This window comes from Salvelinus alpinus, chromosome 4 (assembly GCF_045679555.1).
Source record: "Salvelinus alpinus chromosome 4, SLU_Salpinus.1, whole genome shotgun sequence".
Classification (NCBI taxonomy): Eukaryota; Metazoa; Chordata; class Actinopteri; order Salmoniformes; family Salmonidae; genus Salvelinus; species Salvelinus alpinus.
The window spans coordinates 56,654,614-56,668,557 of NC_092089.1; the positions used below are offsets into that span (position 1 = coordinate 56,654,614).

The 13,944-nt window shown below is 41.3% G+C and overlaps 1 protein-coding gene across 14 annotated transcripts in view; it reads left to right on the forward strand.

Annotated features, from left to right (window-relative positions):
* LOC139574011 (transcription elongation factor A protein 3-like) overlaps positions 1-13,125 on the forward strand; it is a 39,108-nt gene extending 25,983 nt beyond the window's left edge. For 5 of the 14 annotated variants that reach the window (XM_071398085.1, XM_071398089.1, XM_071398090.1 and 2 more), the window contains 11 exons: positions 1,297-1,353; positions 1,693-1,803; positions 3,904-3,972; positions 6,695-6,757; positions 6,918-6,992; positions 7,106-7,266; positions 7,488-7,543; positions 7,745-7,900; positions 9,286-9,432; positions 9,682-9,753; positions 9,881-13,125. In XM_071398085.1, the coding sequence (XP_071254186.1) occupies positions 1,297-1,353; positions 1,693-1,803; positions 3,904-3,972; positions 6,695-6,757; positions 6,918-6,992; positions 7,106-7,266; positions 7,488-7,543; positions 7,745-7,900; positions 9,286-9,432; positions 9,682-9,753; positions 9,881-9,889 (976 nt within the window). In that variant the 3' untranslated portion in view covers positions 9,890-13,125. Of the gene's footprint in view, positions 1-1,296; positions 1,354-1,692; positions 1,804-3,903; positions 3,973-6,694; positions 6,758-6,917; positions 6,993-7,105; positions 7,267-7,487; positions 7,545-7,744; positions 7,901-9,285; positions 9,433-9,681; positions 9,754-9,880 lie in introns of all 14 variants that reach the window. The other 9 variants (XM_071398086.1, XM_071398092.1, XM_071398094.1 and 6 more) reach the window with 4 other exon arrangements.
* Positions 13,126-13,944: the final 819 nt, after the last annotated feature.

The following is a 13,944-nucleotide window of genomic DNA, read 5'->3' on the forward strand; positions in this document are numbered from 1 at the left end:
CAAAAACGAGTTTAGAAATGTTTGCTAATTTATTAATAATAAAAAAATATATCAGAATTCAGACACTTAACTCAGTACTTTGTTGAAGCACCTTTGGCAGGGATTACAGCCTCGAGTCTTTTTGGGTATGACGCTACAAGCTTTGCACACCTGTATTTGGGGAGTTTCTCCCAGTATTCTCTGCGGATCCCCTCAAACTCTGTCAGGTTGGATGGGGAGCGTTGCTGCACAGCTATTTTCAGGTCTCTCCAGAGACGTTCAATCGGGTTCAAGTCTGGGCTCTGACTGAGCCACACAAGGACATTTAGAGACTTGTCCCGAAGCCACTCCTGCGTTGTCTTGGCTTTGTGCTTAGGGTCGTTGTCCTGATGGAAGGTGAACCTTCACCCCAGTCTGAGGTCCTGAGCGCTCTGGAGCAGGTTTTCATCAAGGATCTCTCTGTACTTTGCTTCGTTCATCTTTACCTCGATCCTGACTAGTCTCCCAGTCCCTGCCGCTGAATGGCTGGATGGTGCCAGGTGTCCTCCAGACGTGAGCTCTGTCAGAGTGAACATCGGGTTCTTGGTCACCTCCCTGATCAAGGCCCTTCTACCCCGAATGCTCAGTTTGGCCAGGCGGCCAGCTCTAGGGAGAGTCTTGGTGGTTCCAAACTTCTTCCATTTAAGAATGATGGAGGCCACTGTGTTCTTGGGGACCTTCAATGCTGCAGAAATGTTTTTGTATCCTTCCCCAGATCTGTGCCTCGACACAATCCTGTCTCAGAGCTCTACGGACAATTCCTTTGACCTCATGGCTTGTTTTTTGCTCTGACATGCACTGTCCACTGCAGGACCTTATATAGACCGGTGTGTGCCTTTCCAAATCATGTCCAATCAATTGAATTTACCACAAGTGGACTCCAATCAAGTTGTAGAAACATCTCAAGGATGATCAATGGAAACAGGATGCACCTGAGCTCAATTTCAAGTCTCATAGCAAAGGGTCTGAATACTTATGTAAATAAGGTATTTTTGTTTTTAAGTTTGCAAACATTTCTCAAACCTGTTTTCGCTTTGCCATTATGGGGTATTCTGTGTAGATTTCTGAGGAAATTGTTTTATTTAATCCATTTTAGAATAAGGCTGTAACAAAACAAAATGTTGAAAAAGTCAAGGGGTCTGAATACTTTCCGAAGACACTGTATTTATCATGACATTCTGTAAATGCGGATGATGATAATGATGTAATTTTGTTAAATTAGATTAAGATTATTATGACAACAGTTGCAAAGCACTGCTAACCGTTCTCCGTTTGCAGAAAAGACTCCGATAGCAAAGTGCCCAAAAAAACATCTGTTGATGCCAAGAAAGAAAGGTTGGCAAGCCATAGTCCACAGGTGCATGCATAATTATACACTGCATGTGGGCCTATGTGCTTGTTTAAATTGAATCCCACTGACATGAGTTGTGGTTGTGTATTTTGTGATATTAGAGAATTGTTTGTTAACCCCTTCATTGGAGCAGAGGTCTTCATTAGGGAAATAATATATGTATATTTGTCAGTGCTTTGCCACCTTGTCATCTAGTCTGCCCTCTGCTGGTGAGGCTGTTTGATCAAGCATGCCTGCTCCCTGACTGCTGTGTGCTTTTTGCCAATCAGCTATGGCTGCAATACATGCAAATGTTACATACATACAAATGTGTCCTGTTTCAGAAAGGATTTGTCAGATTCCAAACCAAAACCTGCTAAAAGGCAGAGTCTGGACTCCTCAGATTCCAAATCAAAACGTTCTAAAAGGCCAAGTCTGGATGGCAAGAAAGACAGGTCTGCATAAGCAGGATCATATTCTGTACACAATAATTGGTGGATGTAGTGAACTTCACTCTAAAAACACTTATTGACCTCACTTTTAAACCTGTATGATGTGAACTTTGAAGGAAAATAATTAAAGAAATATTTGAATTTGTAAAGCTCTTTTCACACACCCAAGGCACTGAAAAAAAAGTATTATAATAAAAGCAGAAAACAATCAATGCTATATACAGGTGTCGTCCGATCCGGTGAACAGAATTAACATAGGTCATTGAAAGCTTTTGTGAACAGCTCAGTTATTTAGCTGTGCCTTAAGCAAGGCCAGAAGCTGCAGCCCTGACAGTGACTGGAAGCTGGAAGTGCGTTCCACAGCCGAGAAGCCGCGCCACTGAAAACCCTGTCACCCATAGTTGTTTTGTCTGCTGTGGTACTGCTGAAGGGATATGGACCTGTAGGAGCGAAGGGAGTGTGAGGTCAGACCGATAGTTGGGTCCAGAGTTGTGGATAGCTTGGTAGATGTGGATTCTAAAGTCAATGTGTGAGCATATGCGGAGCCAGTGGAGGTTGAACAGCACTGGAGTGATGTGCTCATGGGGGAGTTGTGGGTGAGGACACATGCAGCACAGTTCTGGACATATTGTAGCCTTCTTAGGCACGTGTCAGATTTGTCAACAAACAGGGTATTACAATAGTCCAGACGGGATAAGATAAAGGTGTGGATGAGTTGCTCAGCTGGAGGCTGTAAAAGTATAGGTCGTAACCTGGCAATGTTCCATAGATGGAAAAATGTAACTTTGGAAACACTTTGGTGTGGGCCTAAAACGAGAGCTGACTGTCAAATATCACATCCAGATTGCAAACCTCACTGGAGGGGAGGACCTTGACACCATCAATATTGAGACTGTAGCTGCCTATTTAGTCGATGATGCGAGTGCCAATCAGGACGACCTCTGTCTTTTTGCAGTTTAACTGCAGGAAACGCCGCTGCATCCACACTTTGATGTCCTACAGGCAACTGACGAGGAATGCAGTGGCATTGGAAGTGTTTGTGGAGATATACAGCTGAGTGTCATCAGCATAAAAGTTAAAGCCCAGTCCATGTTTCCCAGTAGCAGCATGTAGATCCAAAACAGTAGTTGCCCTAGGACCGAGCCTTCAGGGACCCCCCTGGCGGATCAGTGATCTTAGGACCTGAATCAGTCCAGGACAGTGTCTGACAGGCCCAGTAGCTTCTCCATGCGGTCCAGCAGAATGGCATGGCTGACCGTATTAAATGCTGCACTGAGGTCCAGCAGTATGAGGATGCTGGCAGCCCCAGAGTCTGCATTCATGAGGAAGTCATTGGTGACCCTTACCAAGGCAGTATCTGTGTCTGAAACCAGACTGGAAGGGCTCGAGTAGGTTGTGAGTGGCAAGATGTTGTTGGAGTTGGCTAGACATAGCACGTTTGAGGAGCTTACTCAGGAAGGGCAGGTTGGAGATAGGCCTGTAGTTCTGGAGGTTGTCAGGGTCAGATCCAGGCTTTTTAAGTACTGTTGTGACTGTGGCGAGTTTGAGCTGTGGAGGGACACATCCAGTGGTGAGGGACTTGTTAATGATTGTCTGTGAAAAAAAGGCTCCAGAGCAGGTAACTAGGTCTTGACAAATGAGGTGGGGATAGGGTAAAGTGAGCAAGTGATGAGCCTTATTGTTCTAACCAGCTTGGTTACATCAGCTGCAGTGACTGTGGTGAACATGGAGAACCTTGACTCAGGGAGCGTAGGACTGTGTAGATCAACTACAGGGGCTGGAGAGGACAGCATGGTGTCATTGATGTTTTCAATTTTGCTTTGGAAGAAGCGAAGGTATTGATTGCACCGTTCTGGGGAGGCTGAGGTAGCAGAGTTGTTCACAGGTTTAAGGAGCTTGCTCACAGTAGAGAACAGTACCTGGGAGTTACCACTGCTGTTGCTGATCAGTTGGGAGTAGTAGTAGTAAAATGGTCAAATGAAAGTAAAAACAGGATATAATTTAAAGCTTTACCTCGTCACTCTCAATATCTAACACTCACTCAGATGAACAGACAGCAGTGTCACAAGGTGACATGTTTTCCTCTCTCTCTCGTTGTTGTAGAAAGGACTCCACTGACTCCAAGCCCAGCCATTCTGTGAAACGTCATTCGACTGACTCCAAATCAGACAGGTAGGTACCGGCTCTCATTCAGATTCAATACTATGACTGACACTTCTCTGGTCATTACTGCTAAATGCCATAATACGTTGCCATGAGCTACCCAGTGGGCGAAGTACATCCGTCAGCATCTAGTTTTAATTGATATTCGATTGAATAGCCAAATTATGTGACATCAATATGAAATCTACATAACAAGCGAAAAGTGGTGGGAAAAGTACTCAATTGTCATACTTAAGTAAATGCTAGTAGATTTTTTTAGACAGACGGGCACACTCCAACACTCACATAATTTACAAAATGCAGTATTTGTGTTTAGTTAGTCCGCCAGATCAGAGGCAGTAGGGATGACAACGCATCATAAGTGTGTGAATTGGACCATTATTCTGTCCTGCCTGAGCAAGTACTTTTTGGTACCAGGGAAAATGTATGTTAAAAGTGCTTATTTTATTTAGGGATGTAGTGGATTAAGTTGCCAAAAATATAATTAACAAAAATCTAAAAGCAACATGTAAAGTGTTGGCCCCATGTTTCATGAGCTGAAATAAAAGATCCCAGAAATGTTCCATATACACAAAAAGCTTATTTCCCTCAAATTCTGTGCGCAAATTTGTTTACATCCCTGTTAGTGAGCATTTCTCCTTTGCCAAGATAATCCATCCTCTTGACATGTGGCATATCAAGAAGTAATGATCATTACACAGGTGCACCTTGTGCTGGGGACAATAGAAGGCCACTCTAAAATATGCAGTTTTGTCACATAACACAATGCCACAGATGTCTGAAGTTTTGAGGGAGCGTGCAATTGGCATGCTGACTGCAGGAATGTCCACCAGAGCTGTTGCCAGATAATTGAATGTTCATTTCTCTACCATAAGCCACCTCAAGTCATTTTAGAGAATTTGGCAGTACAACAAACTAGCCTCACAACCACAGACCAAGTCTCACCATGTGAGCCCAAGACCTCCACATCCGGTTTCTTCACCTGCAGGATTGTCTGAGACCAGCCACCCGGACAGCTGATTAAACTGTGGGTTTGCACAACCGAAGAATTTCTGCACAGAAACTCTCGGGGAAGCTCATCTGCGTGCTCGTCGTCCTCACCAAGGTCTTCACCTGACTGCAGTTCGGCAACGTAACTGACTTCAGTGGCAAATGCTCACCTTCGATGGTCACTGGCACGCGGGAGAAGTGTGCCCTTCACGGCTGAATTCCGGTTTCAACTGTACCGGGCAGATGGCAGACAGCGTGTATGGCATTGTGTGGGTGAGCGGTTTGCTGATGTCAACGTTGTGAACAGAGTGCCCCGTGGTGGTGGTGGGTTTATGGTATGGGCAGGCACAAGCTACGGACAACGGACACAATTGCATTTTATCAATGACCGTGACGAGATTCTGAGGCCTATTGTCGTGCCATTCATCTGCCGCCATCACCTCGTGTTTCAGCATGATAATGCACGGCCCCATGTTGCAAGGATCTGTACACAATTCCTGGAAGCTGAAAATGTCCCAGTTCTTCCTTGGCCTACATACTCACCAGACATGTCACCCATTTGAGCATGTTTGGGATGCTCTGGATCGATGTGTACGAAAGCGGGTTCCATTTCCCGCCAATATCCAGCAACTTCACACAGCCATTAAAGAGGAGTGGGACAACATTCCACAGGCCACACAACATTCCACAGGCCACAATCAACTCTATGCGAAGGAGATGTGTCCCGCTGCATGAAGCAAATGATTGCCACACCAGATACTGAATTGTTTTCTGATCTACTCTCCAACATTTCTTTAAAGGTATATGTGACCAACAGATGCGTATCTGTATTCCTAGTCATGTGAAATCCATAGATTAGGGCCTAATTTATTCATTTCAATTGACATATTTCCTTAGATGAACTGTAACTCAGTAAAATATTTTGAATTGTTGCATGTTGCATTTATATTTTTGTTCAGTGTATAAATAGTAAAGTATAAATACCACCAAAAAACTACTTATGTATTTTTACTTAAAGAAAAACTCAAAATGCAGAAAATGCTGTATTTTGAAAAAAGCAGCATCATATGATGCAAAAACCATCATATGGGCTAGATTTCTTAGTCCATTGTTGATCTAGACCCAAAATAGTTTGTATGTCAGCAATCAAGTTTTCAAGATACGTAACTTGAAAAATACAATAATCAGGCATCTTGATTGCTGACATACAAACTATTTTGGGTCTACATCAACAATGGACTAAGAAATCTAGCCTGTATGATGGTTTTTGCATCATATGATGCTGCGTTTTGCAACTTTCTAAATACAGCAATCTTGCGTCATATGAAGCAAAATGCATTTCTGCATTTTGAAAGTTCTGTAACTTGATTTGCTCTTTTCTGAATTGCTCTATTCTGAAACCAATCTTGCCTGTATGATGCATTTTGTGTCATATTATGACTATTAAATATTATATAAAAATATTTTGGGACTATATCAACAATTGACTAATGAAACAAATACTAAAAGACACATTTTGGGGTGGAGTTTTCCTTCAAGTACTTTACACCACTGCAAGCGAGCCATGTCATTGCATTTTAGTTAAAATTTGGATGAAAAAAAGTGTACTTTTTCCACATTCTTGACAAAGTTGTCACATGGATTTTTTATTTTATTTGTTGAAATTACATTGAATCAATCAGTGGGTAGTAACCCCCTTTTCTCACTTTCAAATCATTCCTCATTTACTACCTCTCTTTAGGAGGGACTCTGTGGATTCCAAGACTAGCAACTCACCCTCAGCTAAGAAGCTCTCTAGCGAGACGTAAGAGGGCCCCTTTCTTATGCAGATAGAAAAGCACATTTCCATTCCTTATTTATTTTACTGCTTCATTAAGGCCTTTTTATTTATTGCATAATGGAGCACATTAAGATAAGGATGTTAGTTCACTCCATTGCTTTTTCTGTCTCTGTGTTTGTTTCAGGAAAGAATTTCATGGCTCCAAGTCCTCTCACCCTGGCCCTCTGCAGAGAAAGTCCTCAACGGACAGTATTGAACGGTACCCTTTTTAACTGGAAAATACTATCTACTGTACTACTGAAATCAATATGGATCAGATTTTAAACTCTTGATTAACGTATATGCTATCTGGCTTGTGTAAACGATGACCAGGAGAGGGAAACCAGAGATGCCAAAGATCCCCTCCACCCCCACCAGTCCCATGTCCCCCTCCTTCAGCTCAGCAGGGGTTCCCCTGTCCCCTTGCCTTGCCACTGGAGAAACCATCAGGGACAAGTGCATCGAGATGCTGGCTGCTGCTCTACGTACAGATGGTGGGGAAAAGACCAGCCACTAACTGAATGACTCGGAGTACAAGTACAGACACTCACAGAGATAAAAGAGATCAATCTACACATTAAGTGACTCATTCAATGCACATTCATTCACACATACAGTACAGTATGGAAATTACTAATGGTTACATTACACACAGCTTGATAGATTTTGTAGATGAAAAGGAGGAAACGTAATATCCTCAGTTTTATCTCCTCAGACAACTTCAAAGAATTTGGGACAAACTGTGACTCCATGGCAGCAGAGATTGAAGATCATATCCTTTTAAATCTGCATGTGTTTCTGAAGTATTTTACCAATTTGGGTTGGTTTCAGGTTGCAGTGTGTTTGCAGAGCTGCCATTTGCTCTCTTGGCTTTGAATATAACAAATGTTATATTTGTTTGATATTTTATTGTCACCGTTAGATATTTCAGTCAGACGGTGATGAAAGCTTCCTTAACTATCCTCCGCTGCACATATTTACACAGAGATGGGATCCACAGATATGAAGTATAAAAACAGGGTGCGGAGCCGCATCAGCAACCTGAAGGACCCCAAAAACCCTGGACTGCGGAAGAACGTCCTGGCTGGAGGCATCGAGCTGAGACGCTTCGCCATCATGTCTGCTGAGGTACTGTAAACTTCTGTCATATCAACCCATGACCCACCCCTGCCTCAAACATATTCCTAAGATGTTGTATCAAAGAGAGAGAGTCAAGAAAGTCAAGCACCTACCAAAATATTGAGTAGAGTAGACAAATTTCCCTCAGAGATTTCGTCTATCCAACTACATTTGAAGTCGGAAGTTTACATACACTTACGTTGGAGTCATTAACTCGTTTTTTCAACCACTCCACAAATTTCTTGTTAATAAACTATAGTTTTGGCAAGTCGGTTAGGACATCTACTTTGTGCATGACACAAGTAATTTTTCCAACAATTGTTTACAGATTATTTCACTTATAATGCACTGTATCACAATTCCAGTGGGTCAGAAGTTTACATACACTAAGTTGACTGTGCCTTTAAACAGCTTGGAAAATTCCAGAAAATGGTGTCATGGCTTTAGAAGCTTCTGATAGGCTATTTGACATCATTTGAGTCAATTGAAGGTGTACTTCTGGATGTATCAAGGCCTACCTTCAAACTCAGTGCCTCTTTGCTTGACATCATGGGAAAATCAAAAGAAATCAGCAAAGACCTCAGAAAAAAATTGTAGACCTCCACAAGTCTGGTTCATCCTTGGGAGCAATTTCCAAACGCCTGAAGGTACCACGTTCATCTGTACAAACAAGAATACGCAAGTATAAACACCATGGGACCACGCAGCAGTCAGGAGGCACTGGTGCGCTTCACAAAATAGGTAGCTACATGAGGGAGGACAATTATGTGGATATATTGAAGCAACATCTCAAGACATCGGTCAGGAAGTTAAAGCTTGGTCGCAAATGTGTCTTCCAAATGGACAATGACCCCAAGCATACTTCCAAAGTTGTGGCAAAATGGCTTAAGGACAACAAAGTCAAGGTATTGGAGTGGCCATCACAAAGCCCTGACCTCAATCCCATAGAAAGTTGGGGGCAGAACTGAAAAAGTGTGTTCGAGCAAGGAGGCCTACAAACCTGACTCAGTTACACCAGCTCTGTCAGGAGGAATGGGCCAAAATTCACCCAACTTATTGTGGGAAGCTTGTGGATGGCTACCCGAAACGTTTGACCCAAGTTAAACAATTTTAAGGCAATGCTACCAAATACTAATTGAGTGTATGTAAACTTCTGATCCACTGGGAATGTGATGAAAGAAATAAAACATTAAATAAATCATTCTCCCTACTATTATTCTGACATTTCACATTCTTCAAATAAAGTAGTGATCCTAACTGACCTAAAACAATTTTTACTGGGATTAAATGTCAGGAATTGTGAAAAACTGAGTTGAAATGTAGTTGGCTAAGGTGTATGTAAACTTCCGACTTCAACTCTATCTATCTATCTATCTATCTATCTATCTATCTAGGAGATGGCTAGTGATGAGCTGAAACAGCTCAGGAACAATCTGACTAAGGAGGCCATTAGGGAACACCAGCTGTCCAAAACCAGCGGTACCATTTCTGACCTGTTTCAGTGCAGCAAGTGCAACAAAAAGAACTGCACCTACAACCAGGTAAACATACCATACTCTGCATACACACCCTATTCTGCTTATTACCAAGTATATACTGTATTTTACTTAAACAGATACACACGGCTCACTGCACTGAAAACATACATATGCTCTACATACTGACCCAATATCAGTTTTATTTTGTTCGCTCTACCAGTTCCAGTTCCATTTTACACAGTGAGATACAGTGGATACAGCCTATGCTGTTGTATGAAAGCTGCCTTCGTATTTCTTGGGGTGTGTGTGTAGATGCAGACCCGCAGCGCTGATGAGCCTATGACTACTTTTGTTCTGTGTAACGAGTGCGGGAACCGCTGGAAGGTGAGACATTTCCCTCACCAGTTCAGATAAAGCCGAGCACATACAGTGGTGTCTCTGAGGCATAACAATGGTCCACAGACATAAATAATCTATACATTTACTAATATTAATTTGTTTTCTATTCCAGTTCTGCTGATGTGGCCCAGCTCCAATGACGATGTTGCAGACCACATTTTTCTATGAAGGGTTATAATGTTTCGCAATGAGTAATTTTACAAAAATGAATACTTACGATTTATAATTGACTTTTTAAGATGGGCTCCCGAGTGGCGCAGCGGTCTAAGGCACTGCATCTCATTGCAAGAGGCGTCACTACAGTTCCTGGTTCAATTCCAGGCTGTATCACATCCGGCCGTGATTGGGAGTCCCATAGGGCGGCGCACAATTGGCTCAGCGTCATCCGGGTTTGGCCGGGGTAGGCCGTCATTGTAAATAAGAATTTGTTCTTAACTGACTTGCCTAGTTAAATAAAGTTTACATTTAAAAAATAATGATAAATTAATGGGAGTTGAAAACATTTGTGTAAGAGACTTGTTGAGAGTCTCCAGATTGATGGCTGTGTCATTTAATCTGTCCTAGTTGAACACAGGTAATTCAATGGTGCTGAGGAGATGCCTTTTATGAATTTCACAGACAACAAAAATGCATCTTAATTTTTTGGGGTATATTCTATTTAAATCTGCAAAGACCACAGAACAAATCAGAAATACAGTATGAAAGCTTTTCATGCAACCCATTTCAATTAAGACATATTTATTGTTAATATCTCAAGCCCCAACTTCTGAGGTTTTATTGTCACCGTTTGGTCTTCAGTTTGGGCTTCAGGGAATAATATAATTCATTTTTCTAGATAAGTTAAAGACCAAAAAACAATTTGTCATTTGTGGGTTTCGCTCTGACATTTCAAAGAGCAGCTAAAATGTCTATAAATATTTATGAATAAGTGGAGTTGGTTATTTTCATATGTATTGCTTTGCAGCATAATTGAATGAGTAAACAGTATTGAAATTATGCTAATTTATCAAATTATGTAATTGTCAAATTGTGTTTGAGTAACAGGTGAAATGGAATGTCAATATACTGTACCACTAAGTGGCGAGGAAGAAAAATGTATCCTGTAACAGCACCCACTTGCAAATGACATATCATTTAGAGAGTGAATGTTATTTACAGTACCAGTCAAAAGTTTGGACACACCTACTCATTCAAGGGTTTTTCTTTACGTTTGCTATTTTCTACATTGTAGAATAATAGTGAAGACATCAAATCTATGAAATAACACATATGGAATCATGTAGTAAACCAAAAAAATATAAACATTTAGTAGCCACCCTTTGCCTTGATGACAGCTTAGCACACTTGGCATTCTCTCAACCAGCTTCATGAGGTAGTCACCTGGAATGCATTTTAATTAACAGCCGTGCCTTGGTAATTTGTTTAATTTGTTTCCTTCTTAATGTCTTTGAGCCAATCAGTTGTGTTGTGACAAGAAGGTCAGTCAAAACTTTGAAAGTGTCTTCAAGTGCAGTCACAATAACCATCAAGCGCTATGATGAACCTGGCTCTCATGAGGACCGCCACAGGAAAGGAAGACCCCAGAGTTACCTCTGCTGCAGAGGATAAGTTCATTAGAGTTAACTGCACCTCAGATTGCAGCCCAAATAAATGCTTCAGAGTTCAAGTAACAGACACATCTCAAAATCAACTGTTCATAGGAGACTGCAATAATCAGGCCTTAGTGGTCGAATTGCTGCAAAGAAACGACTACTAAAGGACACCAATAAAAAGAGACTTGCTTGGGCCAAGAAACAGACATTAGACTGGTGGAAATCTGTCTTTTGGTCTGATGAATCAATTTTTGAGATTTTTGGTTCCAGACGCAGAGTAGGTGAACGGATGATCTCTGCATGTGTGTTTCCCACTGTGAAGCATGGAGGTGGGATGGTGTGGGGTGCTTTGCTGATGACACTGAGATTTATTTAGATTTCAAGGCACACTTAAACAGCATGGCTACCACAGCATTCTGCAGTGATGCCCCATCCCATCTGGTTTGCGCTTGTTTTTCAACAGAACAATGATCCAACACACCTTCAGGTTGTGTAAGGGATATTTGACCAAGAAGGAGAGTGATGGAGTGCTGCATCAGATGACCTGGCCTCCACAATCACCCGACCTCAAACCAATTGAGATGGTTTGTGATGAGTTGGACCGCAGAGTGAAGGAAAAGCAGCCAACAAGTGCTCAGCATATGTGGGAACTCCTTCAAGACTGTTGGAAAAGCATTCCATGTGAAGCTGGTTGAGAGAATGCCAAGTGTGCAAAGCGGTCATCAAGGCAGAGTGGCTACTTTAAGGAATCTAAAATATATTTTGATTTGTTTACACTTTTTTGGTTACTACATGATTCCATATGTGTTATTTCATAGTTTTGATGTCTTCACTATTATTCTACAATGTAGAATATAGTAAAAAATAAAGAAAAATCCTTGAATCAGTAGGTATGTCCAAACTATTGACTGGTACTGTATAATGAGGGTTACATGGAGAGAAATGGACCTCTGAAATGAAAATGGATAGCCCTTCAGCAAAATATATTTTACTTAACGCTTTAAAAAAAACAAGTGACCCTCCCCTATACCCAAAATAATAATTAAAGTATAAAGTGAATAGCAGAGAACATGTCTACCGTTTACCCTCACTTCTTGGACAGAACAGAGCTTTAGATATGCAGTTTTAGAAACTTTTCTTTGTACTTTAACCATGGCATCGCAGGAATTTTGATAGCTCACAGGGCTGCAGGTTGTGGGTTCGCAGACCACCATGGACAAGAGATGGGGTGGAAAGATCTCCTTCATAGTAAAAACATTGCATGAATCTATCAAAAGAATTGCATTTTATAGACATTTTACACATTAGCAGAATCTTTAATACCACACAAATTACCGAGCTAGGCCTATGTGTTCATCTTATCATATTTCTCCAATGCCAAATCAGTGTGTCTTGTTTGCAATGAATATAATAATAACAATAATAATTAAATCTGAGATATCCTTTGGAATCTGAGGATGGTACTTTCAAAAGGCAGGCCTACCTTTCCAACCCAGACAAAGTAGGCCTACCAATGCAGAAAAATGTAAGCTTTACATGCTGGCTACTCTTCTTCCTTGGCTCAACCCAATGAGAGAAGGTCACAAGTGTTTCCCTAAAAGCTGCCTATGTTTAAACATATTCTATTGTACAGAAAGTGAATCACTTAATCAATTGATTGTGACAGAATTAGATTACTTCCCAAGCAAAGTAAATGTTGTCTCCTGGGCTATAGAAGGTTGTAGATCAGCCTCAATGTTAAATAAACTAAACAATGATATCCCCACATGCATCGGAGTCACTTCTTTCTCATGTATTTTACAGCTTGTTTCTAGCAAAGCATCGCTGACCAAAGCGTTGTTTTAGATCACTTTATTTAATCAGATCCGTTTTATTTTCAAAATCTTAAGTTAAACAGAGTAGGCCTGTGCTTTATACCATTTTCTTTAATGAAAGGCTATGGTATACTCTGTCATACCCCCTCAATTCTAGTCTTAACTTAACAGCCCTTCACTGGCACTGAGGTAAGCTATTTAAAGAGTACATGGTGGCTAGAGGAATTGACTGACAAATCTATGGATATAGCAGTCGAGCCTAATTCCATCTGTCAAACAAGTAGGCCTAACTCTTATTTCTTAAATAGGAAGGAGGAGGCTCCAACACAAAGCCCTTTTGTTGTTAGTAAAGTCTAATTAAAATGAAGACAGTTTAAAGTAATTATGCTTCCTCGAATTTACCTACTTTCAGCACCATGAGCTGTCCATTTCAGCACCACATTTTAAGTTACTTGAATCTGGCTTATTGTGAGGTCAATATGTCTGATAAATACATCATGGGTGAGAAACCTATTGTTTTTAATAAAATCAATTATACTAGTAGCAAGCTGGCAAAGTTGACCTCTGGTCCTCCTTCTCAAACTGAACAGACTATAGGCTAGTCTGCGTGCATTTTTTGGAATAGGCCTAATAAAATGAACAAATCTATAGAACCTTTGACTCGCCTCCTGAACTGCCGCCGTAGGTCTACACAGCACAACCATTGGTTAGGCAGTATACAACGTTTTTGATCAGCAAAAGCAGAGCAGGCTGGGGCTCAGGGTTGAAAT